The following is a 23,944-nucleotide window of genomic DNA, read 5'->3' on the forward strand; positions in this document are numbered from 1 at the left end:
TATAAAAACATTTTTCCATTTTTCCATGTGGCAGCACAGAAGATCTCTACAATCAGCACAGTTTGAAGATTAGTGTCACCAAGTCAAACCAAATGTCTCTCCTTAAGTTGATATGGTGTTGAAAAAAAGGCCAGATTATGATGTCACAATGAAGTGAACCTTTGCCTTTTTGGATATAAGATGTCATCAGTTTATTATTTTATCCTGATAGGCATTTTTGTGAAAAGTTGTCATAAATAGTGCATGAATTCTGGAGTTGTAGCCAAAAACATGTTTTGTGAGCTCACAATGACTTATGACCTTCGACCACCAAATTCTGATCAGTTCATTCTTGAGCTAATTTGAACATTTGTGCCAGATTTGAAAAAAATCTCTTAGGGCTTTGATATATTATGTTCAGGACGGGTTGGACGGGTGGACAGACGCACAACCAGAAAACATAATGCCTCCAGGCACAGCTATCACTAATGTGGAGTCATGAAAAGTCTTACAGACATTCGCATACATTTTTTAACAGTAACTCCGTTAACTCTGACCTTTATACAGTTGACTGACAGGTTTGGCCTCAGCTCCATTGGGGGCACGGATGTAGTTAGGAAACATATGAGGAACAAGCCTGGGAAAGAGACAACACAGTATCTGTAAGATACAACTGCATGTATTAAATAAAACACAATAAATAATATTTACATAAAGATCCTTTAAAAAGGCAAAACCTACACAGGCTCAGTGCGGTTGCCGACCAGCAGTGAGGCCAGATCTGCTCTGACTGGGTTCCCAGGTTCCAGGTCTATAGAGTGTTTATCAAATGTGTGTTCCACTGTCCCTCCTTTACCCAGGTCCCTGTCAGAGACACAAACATTCAGAGAAAAAGACAGACAGACACAATCAGTCTTTAGAGTCAAAAACATTAAAAATATATCACATACACCCAGTAATATTACAATAGCATAATGCCATTTTGTGAGTGGGATAGCAAAAGCCTTACCTTTGAAAGGTCCAGGCTAGACGTAGTGTTAGGTCTACAGGACTCCCAAGCAGCTCTTTAATGACTTCCTGTCTGCTGGGAGGACTGATCCTCCAAACTGATCCTGAACTACCTTCAATCATGGCCGTCACAATGTCCTCATAACTGTAGAGAGTGATGAACTGCATGGCTACCTAGATGCGCATACACACAAAGTTATGCATGAAAAAAATAGGTACACAGAGGGAAAGGAACTCAGGTAGGACACACACACACACACACACACACACACACACACACACACACACACACACACACACACACACACACACTTACACGTGTTAATTTTTCCCAATATTTGAGCCAGGGATTTCAACTATTGTATGTTACAACTGAACATATGTGAGAGCTGAGAATGCAAAAGCAAATTGAATGTTTTCACGTTTTAGACCTGAGCAAATTCACTTTATTTTTTAAAAAAACATGGGAAAAGGGCAATGAGCAACAAAAGAGGAAATGAAACTAAAATTAGTGAGAAATAAGGAGAAAGTACAAGAATTTTTTTAAAAAAGCAAAATGTCTGAAAAAAAACACATGAAAAGCAAGGTCGTTTCAGGATTCAAAGGTTTAAACTACAAATGGTGATCAGTGTCTGGAAAATGTTTGGGCTGACTGAAGACAAGGTAAAGGGAGATCTAAGGTTTTTTGTCCTTCTTCTTTATAAATACTTGGAATTGGAAATTAACAATTACATTTATTCAGTTGGCAAATTAGTTTGGGGGGGGGCATCCAAGCCCCAGTTGATCAGTTGATTGAGGAAAAGCCTTCAAACATAAATGCAGCATAACTCAGTTCATGTTCCAAATGCCACAAGGCTGCAGGTGCATAATTAAGACAAAACAAGGCAACAGTATATTAAACATATATCTGAGAGATAAGAATTGAGAGATAGAGTATAATAGAAGAGATTTTGAAGACACAAGAGGGATCCAGCTGACTGAATTGAGTGAAACATTTGGAGTTGTAGGTGGTGTTGCACCATCCATTTTGATGCTGAGAGGGTGAATGTGCCAGGACAGTATGAAAGGACATCTAAGCACATAAGGGGACCAAGGGAGGTAGTGTATATTTACAAGAAAAGGGGACCAAGCAGTGATCCTTGCGGTACTCCAAAGTAAAAGTAAAGACACATAGGGTAAAGCATGGGCTATCATTTAAAGTTAACTACGTAAGCTAAAATCTTTGATGTCTGTCATTAGCTGGTGTGTTCTCCACAGCAATGACTAGTATTTATTGTCATTTAAATTGATGGGAACAAAAGTGATTCTTGGAATTCAACTTGGAACTCATGTCTATTAACATAACACTGTTGTATCAATTACTTGTCCAGGAGTCTCCTTTGCTTGACATAATCATTAAGACTGAACTTTTGAATACAAATTTACGGAGTGAATTATTACTTCCAGAACCACCAGATCCATGTTCTACACTACTTTATAGAAGTGCAGGAATTCAACAAGTATCAAATGACATCAAAATATTTTGTCATCTCCTTCAGGTTTTCCCACTATCTATTTAAACTCCAGAATGACAGAGCTGTTTAAATAAATTTGAAAATGGCATAAAAGCCTGACGAGAAAACACATATCGTAGTAGCAGTTCATAGTAATAGACATGTAAATCAAAGTGAAATCAGTACGTACCGCATTGTCTCCAAATTCTTTAGTGAGCTGGTCGTATTCAGCCTCTGTAAAGGGCTGGATGGACTGTTGCTGCACACTCATGGTGAACAGGGACTAGGCAGAAAAAATACAACAGTGGATTATGAACATACTGTGTCAAGCTGTGTTAACTGTGTTCTACAGTTGCCATAAAACACACACATAGAGTAACATCTACTACGGTGTTATTTGATATGTTGATTACCTCATATCCTCCGAGCTTGACTGTCACCGTGACATCGATGGGGTGATTGACCACACCCACCACTGATCTGACCAGTGAAATGAACAGAAGGGGAAACCAGATGATGCAGATCAGGAAGAAGATGATGAGTCCACCCATGCCGTATTTCACTATCTTCTTCTTCTTTTGTCCTTTAGGCTGGGGGTATTTCTGTGAGCAGAAAATATTATTTTTAGACATAATATATATGTATATATATATATATATATATATATATATATATATAGAGAGAGAGAGAGAGAGAGAGAGAGAGAGAGAGAGAGAGAGATATAGATAGATATAGATATAGATAGATAGATAGATAGATAGATAGATAGATAGATAGATAGATAGATAGATAGATAGATAGATAGATAGATAGATAGATAGATAGATAGAGATATAGATATAGATATTCCCTTTAAATGTTGAGTATTTTCTTCTTTTTATGCTAACCATAACTTAGAGGAAATTAGCACTGGGTTTTTATGTTTCTTTGACCCTGTGAAGAATTGCAGATGATGTGTTTCTGCTGGGTTCATCTGACTATTTGGGAAAAGTTGGAATACCTTACTTAACCCTTTGAAACCTGGACAAATTGGCTTGATTTCTTTCAGAAACATGGGAAGAGGGTGATAGGCAACGTAACAAGAAGTGGCCCAAAATTAACAAGAAATTAATCAAAATGTAGAAGAAAATAATAATAAAAAAAAAAGTAAAATATATAAATAAACAAAATAACATATTTTTTCTTTTTTTTCCTGTAAGATAGTTTTTGATATATAATTGGGAGAATCATAAATATAACACATTACTTTATATCTAAAAGCCCCCCAAAACTAATTTTTAGATCATGTCAGTACACTGGTACACTGAAATGCGCTCTACATCTGTATTAAATCTGACTACTTTGTAATTAACAAGACTAAAAATTTAAAACGCCATCAGTGAGTCCCTAGAGGCTGCAATGTTCATTACACCTTGAAGTATCAAAGCAGATACAATGTGCAAAAGTTTGCTACCGATAGAGCTTTATGGTGAACTGTATTTGAGACACTGGCAGACAATATGTTTTCATAAACAACCACATCAGGAGCTGCTCTTTTGTCCCCTTTAGTAAACGGTCTGCTGTCATATCAGAGTACTCATACATGTTATACCTTCTCTGTCTCACGGCTGCATTTAATGATGAAGATGTTGGCATAAATGTCCTCCACACACATCCAGTTTGACAGAGACAGAGTGGTGTCCGTCCAAACCCAGTCCATCACTGCTCGCAGCTCCACCAGGAACGGCACCAGACGAAACCTATACGCAAACAAATACAACATTCAAATTCAGCCATTTCAGAAAACTGCATACTACAGCTTTAAAACTCTCTCCTTCAGTAATAATAAATGATAATTAGGGTGCCTAATCCTATTACTATTTATCACGTCACACTCCCTCCGGAGGAAGGTCCACAATTGGGCCTCCACGGCAGGTGGAAGGGGCCCTTAATTGGCCTTTGTTTTTATTTTTTATATTACACACGCACTTTCACACATATATGAAATATTCCTAAACATCTTTGTCACTCTCTGTTGCTGCTGTCAGTATCATTTTTAGATTTCTCTCGACACTGCTAAACATCATACTACTTAGTAGTAAATGTGTAGACATGTACTTACTGCTGTCAATATGTGGTTAGCACCTGGCTCTGGAGCAAGTACCAGCCAAAATGTTGGTGGAAATTTTCTAGTTATTAACTCTGTTGCTATAGATAAATATACTATTTCTACTGATTAATATAAATCATATTTAGACTGAAGCACATCTTTGAGTCTTGGAACATCTATTCAAAAGAGAGCTGCAGACTGGCTTTATGTGCGTACCCTTGGAAGAGAAACAGGTTGAGGTGGTTGTATTTCTTGGTGAGGAAGTTGCCGAGGATACGAGTGGGGTAACCACAGCGGATCTGATAGGCTGACAGGCCGAAGTAAATACACTTGACAAAGTACCAGAGCTGGGCCACAAAGTTCTGATTGAACTTCCTGAACAGAGAGAAGAAAGAACAAAGCTTGTTAAAAGTTATTTGCAGTTTGTTGAAAACTCAGCTAATAGCTGGTATTGTATATGATAAAATCAGAATGATACGTTTTCACCTTTATATATTACAAAGTAGCCCAAATTGCAAGTCACTCTATGTGAGTTAGTTTGTTGGTGAATACTGTGAATACTCTAATAATACAATAAATACTTATATACTTATAATCTGACTTCACCTTTCAGTGACAGCAGGCAGGATGAAGAACATCCACAGGTGGATCCCAAAAACAAGGATCACCTGGAAGAAAGAGTGGGATAAGAAGGGTGAATAACAATCAAAGCTGCACAACTGTACATGCATGCAATTACTTTTTTTTTCAAATATTTCTCGTCGTGTTACAGTGTGGAGCCAGGCTCTTTAACTATAATTAGTCATGTTACATCTTTGTATAACCAAGCGTTAATAATAATGGATAAAAAAAAATCCTATGATTGCATTACTGTCACATACTACAGCAGTACAATTTTCTCAGTTTTGTTAATTTTCTAAAATTCTCCTCCTTGGTTTTTCAATGCCTTCACAATTTAGCACCAGATATTTTAGGCAAATTTATCAGCAGGCAAAATAGTGGTAGGAACAGCAGGGGCACAGCAAGCAGCAACTGTGAAACTGACTTGCATGGAGCTGTCAGCCTTTTCTGTAAAAGACTCTGATATGTGGAACATGCTACCAACCGAAATAACATTAACACAAAGTATTAAGATTTTTAATGAAAGTTGGCTTAAGAAAAATCAGAGGTGTGAGCATTTTTAACTCTTTTATAATGTCTTTTAGTTGAGTGTTATAACTGTGTGTAATATTGATATGTCTTTTTTAATTGTTTAATTTATTTTTTTCTTTACTGTATATTGTAATTCCATCTAATCTTGTTTACTTTTACTATTTACTTTTTTGTCATTTTTTACTATAACTGTTAAGGTGGAAGTTGTACTATGTTCATTGTCCATATTAAACAAACTATATAAATAAATAAAGAAAGAAAAACAAAAAAGTCAAATACTTGCAGAAATGCACATCAGTATAGACGCTATAAAAGGAAATAGTAAGGCAGCTCTAAATATGTCATCCTAACAAATACTACAGGACACTTTCGGCCTCTCCCAGTCACCTCATTTTCACCTGTAACATTAGTTTACCATCTGGACATTAATAAGGTTACATGATGTGACAGATTTAACTTTTCAGGAAATGCATTTTCAAAGGCTGCTGAAACACAGGCATGAAAATCGACTTGTCACACTCATTCTAAACGAGTTTGTGATAGTGAATGAGAGAAAAAAAAAAATACAGAGCCACAGTCTGCCGCCTCCTGACTTCTTCTAAGAGGAAACACGGAACAAGACAGATACATGGATGCTAATTATGTGAAACTATGAACTGAACCTGGAAGATGAGTTTTCCTAGGACAGCTTTGCGCAGGTACAAGGCTCTGTCGATGATCATGGTGCTGAACTGGATGAGCAGCATCACCAGGAAGGCCTCGGGAACCTGGTCCTCTGACAGGGTGGAGGCGATGTCAGCAGCTGCACTGTGTTTCTGAAGGAGGCAGATGCAACAGATTAGAATATTAAGTTTCAAATATAAAATGTCATCTCACATTTATTTACTTAATGATCAAAAATGATAATGCTAACAAATAATGAAAAAAACTTTCCTTTTACTTTGCAATCAAAAAGACTACAAGTGTAATACCTCAACATCATCACATCACTGTTACAGGAAAAATTTATTTCCTCACGCATCTGCTGTTTTTGTTAATGTAGCTGCTGCTGTGCCATGTGCAAAAGAATCAGGTGAATGTGATGTATAATATAAATCTGATTAATTGATATGCTCCCAGCAAGTCATATCTCTCATGTAACACCTTTAAAATAACAGTGCTGCATAATAAAATTGGCCCACTAAATATAGGCTTTGACAAGACAGATAATAGTATCGTTTCCACCACAGCAGCACAATCCACAGCAGCAGCCAGATTATTTGGCTATTAAGTTAAATTTACTGTATGTGTCAAGACATACTGACAGTCACGTTATGTCATGCTTTTTTGTGCATAATGTTTTACAATGCTATTGTGCACCATAATCAATGTGTCACCTGAGTTATATGTATATATGGACAATAGAATTACTTGAAAGAAATAATGAGAAAAAACAAGATTAGTTCAACACCTTGTATACAGTCAGATTGAGGCAATATTGTTACAGCGTGAACTGCTGGATATTAAATGTTCATCTTTAATTTTCTGTTGTGGTTCCAGGAATAACTGTTCTTATAGTGTACTGAAGCAAATATCACACAACTGTTACTTGAAGGGCAGGAAAACATTATAGATCTCCTATTGTCTTGCAAACAGTTTATTGGAAGATTAGTGTTGATTGTAGGATCAGTGAGATATTTGTCATGATAATTTTCGGTTAGCAATACCACGTCTTGTTTTTACACAGCATATTAAATAAGACTGGCCAAGCCAACCCCTGCCTTTTCACTTTTAATAGTATTTCATGTTTTTTTACTTGAATTTAGTGTTAATTTTGAAAATATGTATATGTCATTTTCATTGTAGTTTGATTATTAGTTAAAAAAAAAGTACAAAATGACTCATGTCTCACCCCAAAAGCCCAAAAGCCAAAGACGATGATGATGAAATCGATGACATCGGTAAGGAACATTAAGGCGTAGACATCTGTGGCAGCCCGATACTCAGCGTGGAGGATGCCCCCAAAGAACCCCTGCACCGGCTTATACACACTCTGAACACTACAGAGGAAACAAAATGCCATTCATCACACCACTGCATTACTAGGAAAAAGTGATGACATTTCAGAAATATACAATACTGTTTTTGGTGCCCTCGTAGGGTTGCAACTAAATTAATCGTTTTTTGAATTCTAGATTATTAAGTGATTAACGTGAAATATTTTTGATAAATGTTCTGTGACTGTGGTGACACTATAGCTTCTATACCCCACTCACCCAGAGATGCAGACATGTTTTATCTTATTTCCCACAGCAATTAACCTCTGACTGGCTGCCTCTGCCCTCCTGCCTTTCTGCTTCTTCTTCTTCACTGGTTCCTCAGCAGGATCTGCACTCTCAGCTGTCGACTCCACTGGAACAGACGCAACCAGAACCAAGAATTAGGACGATGGAAGAATAAACAGCATATCCACTTAACAAACTTTTCTAAAACATATTGTCTGTTACACATCTATGTCAGTTTTTTGTCGACCAACTGACACATCAGCTCAGAGATGACCAAGATAAACAGAATACGCCAGCTGAGTGGAGTCCAGAAACCACAGAATTGACCTTAATTCAAAGCAGGGCTTTCCTTCAACCTTCCAAAATTAACATTGGTATTGGAACAGAAAACACATTCAGTCATGGAGATTCCTGCAGCCACCAACAACAGCTTGCGTGTTGTCAGTGTTAGCTTCAGGAATCCTGCCTGTGTTCAAACAGCAAATACATCAGGCAGCTCCCTCATTCCTGTCTCCTTCCTTCCTTCATTATTTTTTTCTATATGGATTATATTTATTCAGCTGACGCCTTTATCCGAAGTGACTCACAATGAGAGCATTCAACCATGTAAGTACAACAACATAACAGAAGGGATGCACACTTTGAACAATGCTATGAACAACCACAAAAAAATGTGCACACAGAGCCAGGACTGTACAGGTCAGTGTGACAAAGGGCACCTTGACATGTTGGAGGTTTACAGAAATGTTCGTACTCTTTATCAGCTCACTGTGGCTGCTGCTTCTGTTGCATTCCTCACCCGCAGTATTAAATGTGAAAGCAGTCGTGTGAAATGCTTACTTTGCATTAGGAGTTTCTAAACACTACTTAAACAGTCCCTTCACAGCTGCAGGAAAGCAGATCAGAAAAAAGAATGTTTCATGCTTGTACAGAGCAATAACAATTTCGCAAGTCATTCTTGAATTTGCATCATTTTAAGCTGCACCATAGTAAGGCCTATGCGAGAGAAACACTGCTGTGCATGCACCATTGTCTTGGAATCCCAGAGTTTAAATAACTTCTGACTTACTTTACACACAAGCTTATCAGAGATGAATATTTGCATTTGTAGTGTAAAATATATATAGTCTTGACCTGTGTGTGTGTGTGTTTTTTTTACTGTCATAGACATAAAAAGGGTTGTAAATCTATATTTCAGTGTAAATTGCAGCATACCATGGTCAACTTTCATCAGATAAAATGCAATTTCCTAACAACTAAATTGTCTTAACTTTGGAAAACCACAAGCCACAGTGACTTTTGAGCAAAAGAAAATAATGTCATTTCCTGCAGCCATTATTGATACTAATGAGAGCTTTCACCTGGGAAGATATTGTCTCAGTTCCTGGGCTGACACCTTGAGACATGTCCTGCAAATGTGCAGCCTTGAGACAACTCAAAGGTATTGTGTTGAACCAGCAGTTCACCTTCATCAACTTGTTAAGTTGGAAGTTTCAAGGACAATTTGACAATAGTTTAAACAGTTAGAGTCCTGGGCAGTGACAGAGAGACTGTAGATATGAACATAAAAGCTTTTCTAAGGGAACTTTTTCGCTTTTTAAGAGGAACAAAAACAGCAGGTTTCATTAAAACCAGTTTAAACAACGTCTAAAAATCTAAACACAAACTGGTTCTGTTCTGGTTCCTGCATCCAATTTTGAACTATTTAGAGTGTTTCGATTAGGAATAAATTGGCTCCGAACCCGCAAAGTTGGTTCTTAGCTGGAACCAAAAAATAGCAGGTTTCCCTGGACCTGAAGTGACATGTGTGTCATATTCTATAGGCTGGAAATAGAAGATGGAGAAGGTAACAATGGAGAAGTTAAGTGAGACATCATCAGGAGAAAAAGAGTGTGTGGTGGTCTCATTTATAGGTGCTCTATGCATGTTTTTTAGATAAAAGCAAATATCTGTAATAACAGAACAAAAGTCTGTAGGTAATCTGCAATTTTGCTTTTGCTGTTTACTACTGCTGTTCACTGAGCAACGCCCTTTATTCACGACACATCTTTGACTGCAATGAGTCGGCTCAAAGCTCGTGGAAATGTAGGCTGGCTCCAAGACTCCTGAACAGAACCAGTTCATGAACCAGAGCTCATTTGGTGGAAAAAGGATAAAAGTGGAGTGAAAAGTCTGTCTTCATGTTTGTTTGTGCATTACCAGGTTCTTAAATATGGTACACCTTAATGAAATGCAGCCAGTGTGATTATTCTCTACCATCTCAGTCCAAACATAATGAAACCACAAACCTTTGCTGAACTGCCGTTTGGGTTTTGATTTCTTGCGGAAGCGGATGCTGCTGCTTTTCTTTGGGACTTCCTCTATAACCTGCTCAGTGTCTCCCTCCATCTTCTCCTCCCCGGGCCTGCTGGGAGGACTCAAGATGACCATCAGCTCTGAAGGAGGTTCCTGTCCATCTTTGGAGCCGGTGGGTGCTGGTTCAGCTGCAGCAGGTTGTGTGGTTGCAGTAGCAGAACTGGTACTTGGTTCAACATAGTCCCCATGATCCTAAATCCATAAAAAAAATCATAAAAACAAGCAAAAAAGTAGTCCAATATCTTCAAAAATAAGTCTTCTGATATAAAAGCACTGCTTTATGGTCAAGAACACATTATTTAAAAGTGGTTATTAAATTGTCAGATAATCAAAAGCAACTAGTATCAAGTGTTTGCACCAACCTTTAGAAGTGGATCCACTTCAGTCGCTTCCAGGTTTTCCAGTGTGGATGCTGAGCTCACTCTGCCCTCCTCTTCCTCTTCTCCTCTTCCTTTCTTCTTCCTATCACCCTCACCTCCTTCTCTAGTTTTTCCTTCATCATTGACACTCTCTGGCGAGGGGCTCTCTTCCTCCAGGGGGCCCTCGTGGTCCCACAGACCATAACGCTGCACACACACACAAAGTGGACACACAAATTACAAACAAGGGAGGCTGAAGTTGAGTGAACTGGAGCATTACTTCAGGGAGATTCCTCCAACATTCCTCTCCTCTCGCAGCATGGACAGTCCTGTCCTGCTCCTTGAGGAAGTTTTGGAAAAGTCTACCAAACCATTTCTCAAGTTATTTGTAACTATATAACATACGTAAGATTGTGCAACGTTTTGCGAGATGTCCATCTATGTTTTGCTATCCAGATGGGTACATTAAGAATAATGGTCTGAACACAATTTTGCTATAATGAACTGTTAGCTGAAAAGCTCAATATCATGTGTGTGGCCATCAAATTCATACTGATTTTCAAATTTAAAAACAAGTCATCGGGAAAAACAAAAAATGACCAACTCATAAAATTAAGTCCATTAGTTACAGCTGATATAAGATTAAACATAAAGCGGAATGAAAAGCATAATTTTCAAAATTCTATCTAAAATCATGAATTATGAGCATAGCAACTTGACAGATGGCAAGCACACAGAGCAAGTGCAGAAAGAACGCAGCCAGAGATGAATCAGCTTCATCGTGAATATGATACAAATTTTCTTTTGATCGATTTGTGGAAAGTTTTAAATGCCCCCTCTGCACCCAGTTGAAATTTAAATTGGTTTGGGCCTGTTTACACTGACTGAGGTGTTTATTTGGATCATGTCTAATCTGTTTGGGCTTTTAAACCTGTTCTAATCAGATTAGTCGGCTCCCTGTAAATGTGCCTTGTGTAATGACTGCAAGTACTAACGAACCATGAGCAGAGATCTGTGGAAGAACAGAGCCAGCAGCTGAAGGAGGTCGTATCTGATGTAGTTGTCGGTCTTCTCCAGGCCCAGGATGCGAGGTGGGAAGAAGGGTTTGTCTTCATTTAAAGTCATCTCATAAACACTGTTCCACGGGAAGAATCCAAACTGGAAAAGGTACTTCACCACCACCATCACCTGGAGAGAGCAGCACATCAGTGCCCACAGTAAGAGCAGAGAAGAGCACACAGAAGGCCAAAGTACACATTAGGGGTCGACCGATTATTAGCACTTAAAGAGACTGATAACCGATATTTGGAACGACGCATTTATAATAAAAATTAAAACATTTCTGTTGAAATTTAGAATTTGGAAAACAACAAATTCCAACACAAAGCTTTGTTTAAATGACTGAATTTAAAAAATGGCTTCCTTAGGTTTTACAAAGTAAAAGTTCCTCCTATGTTGATACTTTGTTTGTGTGCATTGCAGACTGACTTTCCTGGTGTTGGTTGAGTGTAATACACACACTTCATAATATATTTTATCAGCGATCATTACGATAAATCGCTGATACAGATCTGTCGACCCCTAGTACACATGGTGTCCATCATCAGACCAGGCAGGACTTCTCTTGGAGTCATTATTTCAGAGAAAAGCATCATCATACACTTGTAATGCAATCATAACTGATGACTGACTTCTGTGTGAGTTTGCATATTGTTTTTTAAGCAAAATTCTCTATATTATAGACAACCTATAAGTTTCTGTAGTGTGTGTGTCTGTCAGTGTTCATACCTCTGTGTAGACTATAGCGGTCATCCAGAACCTCTTGGTTGGTCTTGGAACAGACAGCATAGCCCACAGGAACACCAGTATGGGGAGGACCAGAGATATGACCGAGGCACTGACCACATTGTTTAACACAATGATGAAATAGCAGACTAGCTCGGAGTTGGCTGCCAGCAGATTGTACAAGGCAAACAGCAGCTTCAGCAGGCGGCTCTGGTTGTTGTAGAACTCTCTGCTCTGTTCCAGCTCCTCGATGAAGAACTGCCTGCAGAGAGAGAGAGAAGGGCAAGTCAGAATGGTCAATTTGTATTCATTCGTTATATTCTTCACCAGTTATGACAGAACCAATGACCAGAGCCAAGAAGTTGAAATAAACTACAGTTTTTCTTTAACACATTTATGATGCAAACATTGTTGTATCACTGTTGCTAGATACAAACTACAAGGTGATCAAATGAAACCAGAAGCCACTGTCTGGACTGATTACTGTCCCTCTCCAGTCACCAGTGTCCACAGTATGTACCTGTCTCCCAGCAGCTCGCTGGCTGTCCTGGAGTGTCTGTGTTGTTGTTTGCAGCTTGGTGCTGGTAACAGCTCCATGCTGCTGGATGGGGGTTCAGGACTCAACAGGTTCCCCGTGCTGTTGAGCCTCGGCCGAGGGGTAGAGCGGCCTGTCACACCTCCGCTATCTACCTCAAGGCAGCTGAGAGAGGGATTCAAGCACACATACAAATAGAAACTGAGAATCTGAGGATGTAAAGACCACATTACTGCCAGCCTAGGAAACAGGTGGGCACAACAGACACACTATTATCTTTCATTAAGAGCATTGGTTACACTAAACATGTTAATTTTGTTCTGATGATATAGCCAGAGAATAATGCATCCAGAATATGGAGGATTCATTCTTTAGAAACACAGTACATTTCATGAAGCTAGTAGAGTGCCCATTCAAACCAAGCCTTTTCAGAAGAGGCCCATTGCTTTGCCTGTTGTATTGATGCTAGCAGCTTTAACAAGAATCACATTTCCAAACATCTTCACATTGTGATTCCTTGGGTCCTGAGCAACACACTGTGTCCCATATGAAAATATTGAATTATGTCGCTATTCTGACTGGTTTTGTTGCAGATCTTAATTAAAATGTTATGTTGTTAATTAAAATGTGAGTAAGATCTGAATTATTGTTAATTAAACTGTCCAGCATTATGTCAAACACAGAAACAGAGAATAAATGTTGGTCTATTATGCGGATAATGCCTCTGTTTCACTCTTTATTTAAATGCAGGACTTTTATTTTGTGGAATTAATATTTTTACTATAATGATAGTTTTATTAATAGTTTAACAATTAATAGGCTTACTTCAGAAAAAACTTCCTCCATAACTACAAATAACCTAGTATAGCAACATTCAAAGTTAGAGAAAGGGTGAAAAGTAAAGCAACACTGCATTTGTCTGAGGCACCCAAATCCCTAGATTCAGACTTGAAAAACGTACTCCACAAAAAAATTCTCAATTGGGTATTGCAAACAATTAATTAATTATGTAATCCCCAAGTATATCGTATTGTATCGTATCGTATCGTATCGTATCGTATCGTATCGTATCGTATCGTATCGTATCGTATCGTATCAGCTGCCTCTTCACTTGGCCAGAAAGCCCAGAGACATACACTTAGAGGAGGTATTTATCTCAAAATAGGCATATTAGTTGCTTACTTTCACATGACCACCACGGTTTTAAGAGCACTGTTCACTTGTTTATTCAAAGTTTATTAATATTGAACTTATTTCATGTCCAAATTGCACCAAATTTGACACTGCCAACCCTTTGGCCCCCTGCAATACACCAGCCAAGCGTGAAATAGATCAGATGAACGGTTCTCAAGAACTTAAATTATGCCCAGATGTTACATGTGGCTCCTTTAATACACTTTAATACACTCTGTTCCACACTAACCTGTATCTGGTGGAGTCTGCATCAGTCTCATCCAAGCATGTCTCCAGTGTGGGAATCTCACTGTCCTGAGATATCTGGTCATCTGTGGAGTCTGCTGTTGGATGTTGCTGCCAATCAGAGGGACACACACACACACACACATGTCAGAGTGTGTTTGTGTTGGCCTGTCCTGAATGTTCAATTCCAAAGATCTAGTGTTTGGTCAGTAAAAATCTGTGTTGTGTTCACCTGCTGTATCTTATGTATGATGAAGTAGCGTTCGTTGCACAGAACAGTCGATGTTTCTCTGTACTGTTTAGTCAGCAGGTTGAGCCACTGAGTCAGGCCATCCACCATGGCCAGAAAGATGGCCCATAAGAAGCGCAGGATGTCCAAGATCCTTTGAACCATCTCACCGTGACCTGCAGCACACAGACCAAGAGAGAAAAAGCAGATGATTCAGTAAAAGAAGCAAACTGTGACTGTTTGTGGATTGGATGTTGAAACATGGGAAGCAAAGACAATCTGAATCTACCAGACTCCTGTTCCTCTGGCTCCTCCACCTCCTCCTGAAGGACGGGGTCCTCAAACACGTCATTGTCTCCACAACCTACATGCGCACGAACACACGAACACACGAACACACACACACACACACACACACACACACACACACACACACACACACACACACACATTAGATTGAACTTCAATGTCATTGTACAGAGTACTGAGACAACAAAATGTGACTGCAGCAGCAGGAATTATTAGAAAATTACGAGAAAAGTTCCCAGAAAAAGAAAAATGATAAAAACAATAAATGGCTTGAAAAACTTCAAAAACTTTAATTGTAATAAACTTTAAGAATATAAATATAAGAATATAATATCTAATTTTTTAATCTAGTTTAATCTAGATTAAAAAAAGGTTATAAGGTTATATATATATATATATATGTGTGTGTGTGTGTGTGTGTGTGTGTGTGTGTTTTAATTTCTCTCTGTGTGTCTAATTATCCATTTCAATTTCTTGCAATTTTCGGGACATGTCTTGCCAAGTTACTTGTTGCCTTTATAGCCATATTTTTAAAGAAATCAAACTAATTTGCTCAGGTGTTTGACAGTAGCAGTAACAAAATGGTATGAACATGTGCAGCAAACAGAAAAAATATATAGTGCAGAACAAGTGCAGCTGTACAAATATATGTACACTATATGTGTGATATAGTAGTGTATACAACATGGACAGTAGTGCAAATATCTATAAGAGCACACAGTGCAGTGGTGTGGCGGTGTTATAAGTTTGAGCCAGCAGCCAGTGAGGCACAGACAGTCTTCAGTGTAAATGATCTGTCACTGGGTCTGGGGTTGTGAGGGGTCCATATCCAGGTGTGTAGAGGATGACAGGGGGGACTATCATCGTGATGCAGAGCTCAGCAATGTGACTGATGAGGAGAGGAAGCTGTACCTGGATCGTAGAGTTCTGTAGTGCTTCCTGGAGGACAGAGGGGCAAAAACTTTGTGGCTGGGATTAGAGGTGTCCCCAACGACACTGCACTCTGATCGCTTGAGTTTGACAGCCTCAGCGTTGGGGAGTCCTGGTGAAGTGTTGGGCAGATTTCACCACCCTCTGCAGTGCTTTCTGGTCCGAGGCAGAATTGAATTTAAGGTTCTGCTGTTTGTCTATAAAGCCTTCAATGGGCTGCCCCTCTTCTATATCGCAGACTTCCTAATCCCTTATTCTACCTCCAGGCCCCTCAGGTCGGCTGAATTGGGTGGGTACCGTGATCTAAACTTAAGTTCAAGGATGACTGTGCCTTTGCTGACAGCAGAATTGCTTGTAATTTTCAGCCATATTGGTGTGAACATGGTCCAAGGTCTTGCCTCTTCTAATTTGTCAGGAAACATGTTGGTGGAATTCAAACCTAGTGACAATTTTTATCAAACTCAGAGAATGAAGCGACTGCTGCTCTGTTACTGTCTTAGCACCTGCTCCAGCATCCCTGATAGTAAAAAAGGACATAAGAATGACTCACCTATCACAGAAAAAGCCTCCTGTTGTGAATCCACTCTTTGTTCTCTCTCTTTCTCTTTCTCTTTCTCTTTCTCTTTCTCTTTCTCTTTCTTCTCAATCCTCTTCAACTGTCTCTGGTGTCTCTGACGTTCTCTCAAAGCTGCTTTCACACTGGTCACCCACGCCTGGTATGCCAACTGAGGGGAAAAACAAATACAACTCAAAAAAATATGAAAATTAGTAGGACTATCCCTTGAAAGTCAGAGATTCAAGTCATCGGTGACATTATTTCATGTCCAACAGTCTTTTTTTCTTCTGCGCAGTGTACAGCAAAATCTGGGGACATTTTGGTCCCCAGATTTTGCTGTTTGCTGGTACAGGTAGATGCAGACACTCAGGCAGTGGCACAAAGGGGGAGAGAGGAGAGACCTTCTGCTAAGAAGTAGTGAATGTACAGCTTTTGTTCCTTAGTTATGATGTACAATAATGGCCAGAAAAGTGGTTTTTCAGATTATTATTACATAACTGGGAAGAGATCTTTGACCTTTTGAATATAAAATTTCATCACTTTATCATTTTATCCAAATAGACATTTATGTGAAATTTTCTAAGAATTGCTGTATGAACTCTTGAATTATGGCCATATACATGTTTTGTGAGGTCACAGTGAAGGTGACCTTTGACCTCCGGCCACCAATTTCCAATTAGTTCATTCTTGAGTCTGATTAGACGTCTGTGCTAAAAATAAGAAATTACCTAAAGGCACTCTTAAGATATCGCTTACACAAGCATGGGAAGAACGGATGGACTGACAAAGAGAAGCATAATGCTTCCAGACATTACTTTTGCTGGCGTGGAGGTAAAATAGCCTCTTTTTGTGCCACTCTTCTGGCAGGAAACGTGGCAATGTCTCAGTATAAAGAAAGCCTTTTTTCCCCTCTATCCTATTAGGAAACACAGGGAAGTCTTGTAGAAAACAACTACTTTTCGTGGCACTATCCCTGCTGGAAAAACAGCCAGAAGGTCACTACAAAACCTTCACATTTGCTGCCAAGTCATTGCTGTGTTTACAGCAGCGTCTTAACGCTGCTGTAAACACAGCAATGACTTGGTAAACTGTAACTTGGCATGTCTGATGACCAAAATATCAATAAAAAACTGTCTCTCATAGGGATGGTCCATGGATGTACTGGTATTAGATGTAAGTCCATTGTTGTGTCTGACCTGACTGGCAGTTTGTTTCTGAGGCTTCTGTTCTTCAGACTCCTCTTCATCCTCACTGTCTGATTCAAACAGATAGTACTCTCCTGAGTGGAGCACTGTGAGGACAAGAAACACATTACAATATCTTCTACCTCAATATATGGAGACAATGTAAAGTTAGTTCAGAAAGACTGCTTCAGTTCAACAGTATCTGTTTCAGCTATCGGCATCCTGCTTATCTTACCTGTAGCATGATCCAACCACGGCTGGTACCACTTTTTCTTCTTGGAGCTTTTCTTGTCTTTCTGGCTCTCTGGAAGGGAAAAAGGAGGTTTAGATTGGAGGAAATGCTACATTTGATAAACCTGATGGTTCTGTTAATTTTTAGAAACAGAAATATAACCTGAGGGTGACACTGGAGTGAAGGCCATGTGATCATTGAAATTAAATGGTTCAGTTTTATGGAAACATCATTGTTCCAGCAGTTTATATGGCATATTGTAAGTAATCTGTGGAGTTCAACTATGTAACACTTTTAATGTGGATCTAAAAAAAATGTCCAAACATTAGCCAGTTTAAAATAATGTATAAAAACATGATTTTCACGAGGTGCAGGTATGAAGAGGAGGTTTCACAGTCACAAGTTGTTTACTGGCGCCACTGTTTATTTATTTGGTTACTTAATATTTATTTTATCCTACTTTATCTTCCTCTTTATTTTCTGTAAATAATAATGACAATTTGTAGATATTTGATTTGGGGTATGTGGGTTCATGCATATATGTTTAGTTAATTAGAGCATAGGTCAAAAATAAAAAGGAAGCTAGTTAATTAAAATTCAGTGACTTACTTTTCATTTTTATTGCAAATGCATATCTGTGCCAAATATTGCTTATCGGTCTCATTAACTACTAATAATCTGTATCAGTATTAGTTCTACGAATAACCAATATCGGTCAACCCTATAATGTAAACCAACTCATCATGTGTTTGACCATTTCTTTTGCTTTATGATTTTCATTGTCTGTAAATTTAACTTTTTTTGTCTGCTTCTTTCTATAATAATTTTCTATTTCCTCCTTACATGATAACATAACTTTGTCTAAACAGCACCTTTCGAAGACGAAGTTACAAGGTGCTGGGGTGGGGGAAAACATCAATACAACATAGTATCAGAATATTTCACGTGGCAATACTGTATCAGTTCACAGGCGCCAAGTATATTTTTTATTATACAAATTATTAATATAGCAAATAGAAATGAAACTTTTGACAGACATTCCAGCAGGCCCAGAGAAGTGTTTGCTGACCATTTAGTTCTCTAACAGCACAGCCAGTAAAGGAGTGAGTCCTACCTGCAGTCTGACTCTCATCAGGATCTTCACTTGATTTGTGTCCTTCTCTGTATTTCTGCTGCTTGGAGCGAATTCTCTGCATCCTGAAAGAAGACAACAGGGCAGGAAAAAGTTAGGGCATTGTATGTCATGTGTCTTTTATTCTTACATGATAATAGGCATGGGTTGTGTATTTGCACTGTTTAAATCTTTAAATACAATTAAATAGATTAAAACACAAAAAAAGGGCAGTAAACACGGGGAGACAGTAGAGAAGAACTTGAACTCTTTTGGAGTTAATGTATAATATTTTCAATGGGCTAATGTAATTTAAATTACATAATAATTTATCTGGTGTTTACCATGGTATATTTAGGTCATGTGTAACATGAAATTCATAAATTTAAGTAGTATTTGTTATGTAGCGAGGCAGGTATAAAGTTAGGCGTCACAATGAGATAATGTCTAAAGGTTAACTTCAAACAAGATCTGCAATTTGTGAAAAGAAAAAAAAAAGGATCCACAATCTGAGTCATGAATATCTGTGTGAACTTTTGTCTAATCAAGTAGATATTTCACTGGATAAGTGAAAACTTTTGTTTTAAATTTCATGGCAAAACATCCAATAGTAGTTGCAATCCTTGCAATCATCATCATGATGCTCTGGAGGATTCATCATAATGAATCCTAAATGTTGGTACAAAAAACAAAAAAAATATGACAAGGAGGTGGATGGACCCACAGACCCACAGACAAACCTTTCCATCCTGAGCACCTTCTCCTGCTATCACCTTGCACTGAACCACTAGAGGTTCAACACTGCATTTTTATGAATTTCATCACCAAGCTTTCCCTTGCTATTTAGTTCTCTGATGCAGTTTTACAAAACTACTCCCAAAAACAAATATCATCAGCTGGTCTTATTGTAATGTGAACACTTACGATCTCTTGAGCTGTGACAGTGATTTCTTCTCAGCTTGTTGGTGGAACTTGATGTTCTTCACGATACTGGCTCTGAAGAGCTCAAACCCCCTGGAATGAAGAAACAGCTGTCAATGCAACTGTCTAAGGAGCCAAAATAGGGGGGGGGGTCTAAAATCATAGTGGCATCATGATAAAACCTAGTATTTAAAGGGTTAAAATTTTTAGATTTCAAGATTAATGAATATTTGATATGTATTAACTCCATTAAAGTAGAAAATAATATTCATGAATGATATTCTTTTAGCCTAATTTTGAAAAGTGCATTTTTGTGTGCAGAGTGGTATATATGTGAGTATTTGACACTGCACAGAAATAATATTGTATAAAAATAAGTGTTCCTGCTAATCACTAATATGTCCCAGGCTGTGATGATGAAAAAAAAGTCTACTTAGCATGAAGTACATTGAAAAAAGCATATTTTTGTGTTTGTTTTTTATTCTTCTAAAAACATGGCAACAGTGGCATCATGACAGAAACCTGGAATTTAAAGGCATGATGTTTAAATTCTGAAAATTATGATTAGTACTGATGTTTGTTAAAAAATTAACTCAATTTAAGTAAAACATAACACTAATGTTTCATATTTTTTCATAGCTTGATTTTGCAAAAAGTATTTTGTGTGCAGAGCGTGTGTAATATTAAAGCAGGCCCTAACGGTTAATTATATGAGTCTATACATTTGAGATCTATCAACACAACCAGTACCTGTTCTTGAAATGTTACCATTAAATCAAAGAAGATCTAATGCGAGTGTGAATATGCACTTATGCAAACATGAATTTTGTACTGATATTTGTAATTAAGATCTCTTTGTTCACGTTCGTTGTGTCTTACCTGGAGGCCTGTTTGGCAGAAGCCTGCAGCTCGGCAATCACATGCAGGAAGTAGTAACTGAGAAAGACCCTCCTCTGCAGCAGCAGGAAGAGGAAACAGATACCGTCCCAGATGATCCCGGCCTCCTCTACAGGGAGGCTGCACGTTTTGTCACTCACTGCTTTCGCTGTCAGGATAAAAAGGAAACACACAGTGACACAGACCAAGATAAAAAGCTTTCTGCAGAACACAAACTGTTACTGCTTCTGTCAGGTGCGACCTTCTGCTGACTATCAGCACTTGAATGCGCAGTTATAGTTAAAAATTTAAACCATCCACCAAATATTGAGTAATAATAATCTAATATTAATTTTCTTTGTAAGTTCTTGCACTGTATAATACAGAATGGCTTGTCCTTCAAAAAACAAACATCCAAAAATATACAATATGACACACAATGTAATAAAACAACACTGTTGTTTAACACTTTAAAATGTGGATTGGCATCTGTTTTTTTTTTCTTTTTTTTCTGCATTCATACAATTGATGTAAATTGAAGTATTTAACCCTTTGAAACCTGACCAAATTTGTTAGATTTCTTCTTCACAAAGATGGGGAAAAGGCAATGAGCATCTTGTGAAAAAAAAATGTATTGAACTGCAAAATTTAGTAGATTCGGGGAGGAAAAATCCAAAGCTAGGAAAATGTCAAAGAAAAAAAACAGAAAAGAAAGCTAGGGAAAAATGTCTAGGTAAAAAAAGAAAAAAAACCCAGGTCCAGGAGCTCTCTTTTGTATTTGTTTTAGTTTTGTTTTTATTTGTTTGGGATTTTTTTGCTAAGTTCAGGTCATTTTCTTTAACTTCTTTACTAATTTCCTGCTAATTTTTGTTGCTCATTGCTTTCCTTCCAGCTTTTGAAATGGATGAAACCCTTTGCTTAGGTTTCAAAGAGTTAAATACAGTATATAGGTGCTATTCCTAATGTGTATATGGCCATTGCTGTGGTGTATTATTATTATTATTATTATTATTATTATTATTAACTTACGGTCATAGTATCCTTTGACCGTGCAAACCAGGCTGAAGAGTTGAATCACCCAACAGAAACCCTTCTGCATCTCAAACACAAACACACACGCCAGGATCTGAAACACACACACACACACACACACACACAGAAATACATAAGTCAGTGTTTGTCAGGTCAGGTCAGTGTTTTTTCAGGTGCATGCACATGAGTAGATTTCTCTTCAGACTCCATAACCATAAGTCTCTCCACATTAATGTAATGGTACTGCAGTACTTTCAGGTTGAAGTTACCACACAAACAACAGAAATAATAAAAGTACTCATGGCTCAAATAATCACTACTGCACAGACCAGTGCAATCATTTTTGTCAGTGTGCCTCCACAGTTAAAAAGGCATCTAAATTTCATCACCTGCCAATATCTAATTTGTCAGAGCACATGATGATACCTGATGTCGTTTCCTGTAGCTGGCACCATATTTTCTTATTATTTTAGGAACATATTTTACTGATTACCAAGACAATAAGTCAGAGGAAGACAGAAACCCCCAAACGCTGTAAACAACACCAAATGATGAGCTTTACACTTACTGATAGCATATTTTTAGATATGATAACTGCCACATTGTACATGATGAGACAGTCCCAGAGGATGAGGCGGGTCCTGGAGGATTTGACCAACAGCCGCGTCCCAAACAACAGGAAAAAAAAGCAGGCCAGCAGGTAGCCCAGTCCAAACACTGAGATCCTTGTGGCCCCGGTGATGAAGACCACCGACAGCACGAACCAGAAGAGGTGACGAAACACCAAAACTTTAGCCATGTCCAGGTAACTCCTGCAGGAGGACAGGAAAAGAGACACTTCAGGTCCCAATATCATACATTTTGTAAATCTGTCTTAGGATCCTAATTTTTTTCCCCTTTGAACCCTGATAAGAGTCAACTGATGTGTCTCTCTGAAGCAGAGAAACTTAAGCTCAATAAATGAAGACAGCAGGGAAACAGGACGTTCAACTGTGGAGCTGATAAATCAGACAGCCAGACTGATGGTAGGACAGACTGACAGACTGATGGTAGGACAGACAGACTGATGGCAGGACAGACTGACAAACTGATGGTAGGACAGACAGACAAACTGATGGTAGGACAGACAGACTGAAGGCAGGACAGACAGATGGACACGTGCTGTATGTACCTGCAGTTGATGAAGTTGGGTGCAGGGTTAAACAGGCGACCATCCATGGGTTCAGGGTCGTCCTTGTTCTCTCCGGCCAGAACCATCCACTCCTCTGTGTGCTCACACTCAAACACCTTCCACTGCTGGGACGCACACATCAGCAGCACGAAGTCAGCTGTGAACACAGACAACAACACCATACGTCATCATCATCATCACTGTCATCATCATCACTGTCATCATCATCATCAGCAGCAGCAGCAGCATCATCAACATCATTATCATCATCATCAGCAGCAGCAGCAGCATCAACATCATCCTCATCCTCATCATTATTAGCAGCAGCAGCATCATCAACATTATCAGCATCATCATCACCATCATCATCATCATCATCAATATCAACAACATCATCAGCAGCAGCAGCAACAGCATCATCATCATCATCATCATCATCATTATAATCATCAACATCATCATCATCATCAACATCATCATTATCTTCATCAACATCATCATCATCATCAGCATCATCAGCATCATCATTATCAACATCATTATCATCAGCATCATTATCATCATCATCAGCAGCACCAGCAGCATCATCATCCTCATTCACAAACACACACACACAAATATACAACCACACGCATGTGTGCACACACACACACACATACACACACACACACACACACACACACACACACACACAAACTGACCTATAAGGTTTTTGGAGTTGGGCACAGTGTAGAAGTCGGGCAGGTAGATCCACTTAATGAGAGCTGAGTTCATCAACACTGGAGTGTTCCACCTCCACGGATAGTCTACAGGATGATACAGGACGATACAGGAGAGACAGAGAGGTATTTACTCTATTTCACAGTTTCTCTACAATTCTACAGTAGTTCACCTTCAGCAGAGTTCTATCTGATGCCACAAGGGGCATAAAAATACACGCTGTGGTATTATTAAT

The 23,944-nt window shown here is 38.6% G+C and overlaps 1 protein-coding gene across 3 annotated transcripts in view; it reads right to left on the bottom strand.

The window, feature by feature from the left end:
* The window catches only part of piezo1 (piezo type mechanosensitive ion channel component 1 (Er blood group)), a 105,115-nt gene that overhangs the window by 6,670 nt on the left and 74,501 nt on the right, over positions 1–23,944 (bottom strand). For all 3 annotated transcript variants that reach the window (XM_088087050.1, XM_088087051.1, XM_088087049.1), the window contains exons 23-51: positions 23,691–23,795; positions 22,990–23,146; positions 22,387–22,630; positions 21,816–21,912; positions 20,790–20,955; positions 19,914–20,003; positions 18,993–19,075; positions 17,882–17,950; positions 17,659–17,753; positions 16,457–16,631; positions 14,957–15,031; positions 14,671–14,843; positions 14,443–14,549; positions 13,005–13,184; positions 12,488–12,746; positions 11,699–11,887; positions 10,703–10,906; positions 10,274–10,532; positions 7,977–8,112; positions 7,613–7,760; positions 6,384–6,536; positions 5,176–5,237; positions 4,786–4,944; positions 4,072–4,219; positions 2,894–3,082; positions 2,671–2,763; positions 989–1,161; positions 721–843; positions 537–616 (exon numbers count right to left, since the gene is read on the bottom strand). In XM_088087050.1, the coding sequence (XP_087943176.1) occupies positions 537–616; positions 721–843; positions 989–1,161; positions 2,671–2,763; positions 2,894–3,082; positions 4,072–4,219; positions 4,786–4,944; positions 5,176–5,237; positions 6,384–6,536; positions 7,613–7,760; positions 7,977–8,112; positions 10,274–10,532; positions 10,703–10,906; positions 11,699–11,887; positions 12,488–12,746; positions 13,005–13,184; positions 14,443–14,549; positions 14,671–14,843; positions 14,957–15,031; positions 16,457–16,631; positions 17,659–17,753; positions 17,882–17,950; positions 18,993–19,075; positions 19,914–20,003; positions 20,790–20,955; positions 21,816–21,912; positions 22,387–22,630; positions 22,990–23,146; positions 23,691–23,795 (4,191 nt within the window). The remainder of the gene's footprint in view (positions 1–536; positions 617–720; positions 844–988; positions 1,162–2,670; positions 2,764–2,893; positions 3,083–4,071; positions 4,220–4,785; positions 4,945–5,175; positions 5,238–6,383; positions 6,537–7,612; positions 7,761–7,976; positions 8,113–10,273; positions 10,533–10,702; positions 10,907–11,698; positions 11,888–12,487; positions 12,747–13,004; positions 13,185–14,442; positions 14,550–14,670; positions 14,844–14,956; positions 15,032–16,456; positions 16,632–17,658; positions 17,754–17,881; positions 17,951–18,992; positions 19,076–19,913; positions 20,004–20,789; positions 20,956–21,815; positions 21,913–22,386; positions 22,631–22,989; positions 23,147–23,690; positions 23,796–23,944) is intronic.

Source organism: Plectropomus leopardus, chromosome 13 (assembly GCF_026936395.1).
Source record: "Plectropomus leopardus strain MGB_pleo_1.0 chromosome 13, ASM2693639v1, whole genome shotgun sequence".
NCBI lineage: Eukaryota > Metazoa > Chordata > Actinopteri > Perciformes > Serranidae > Plectropomus > Plectropomus leopardus.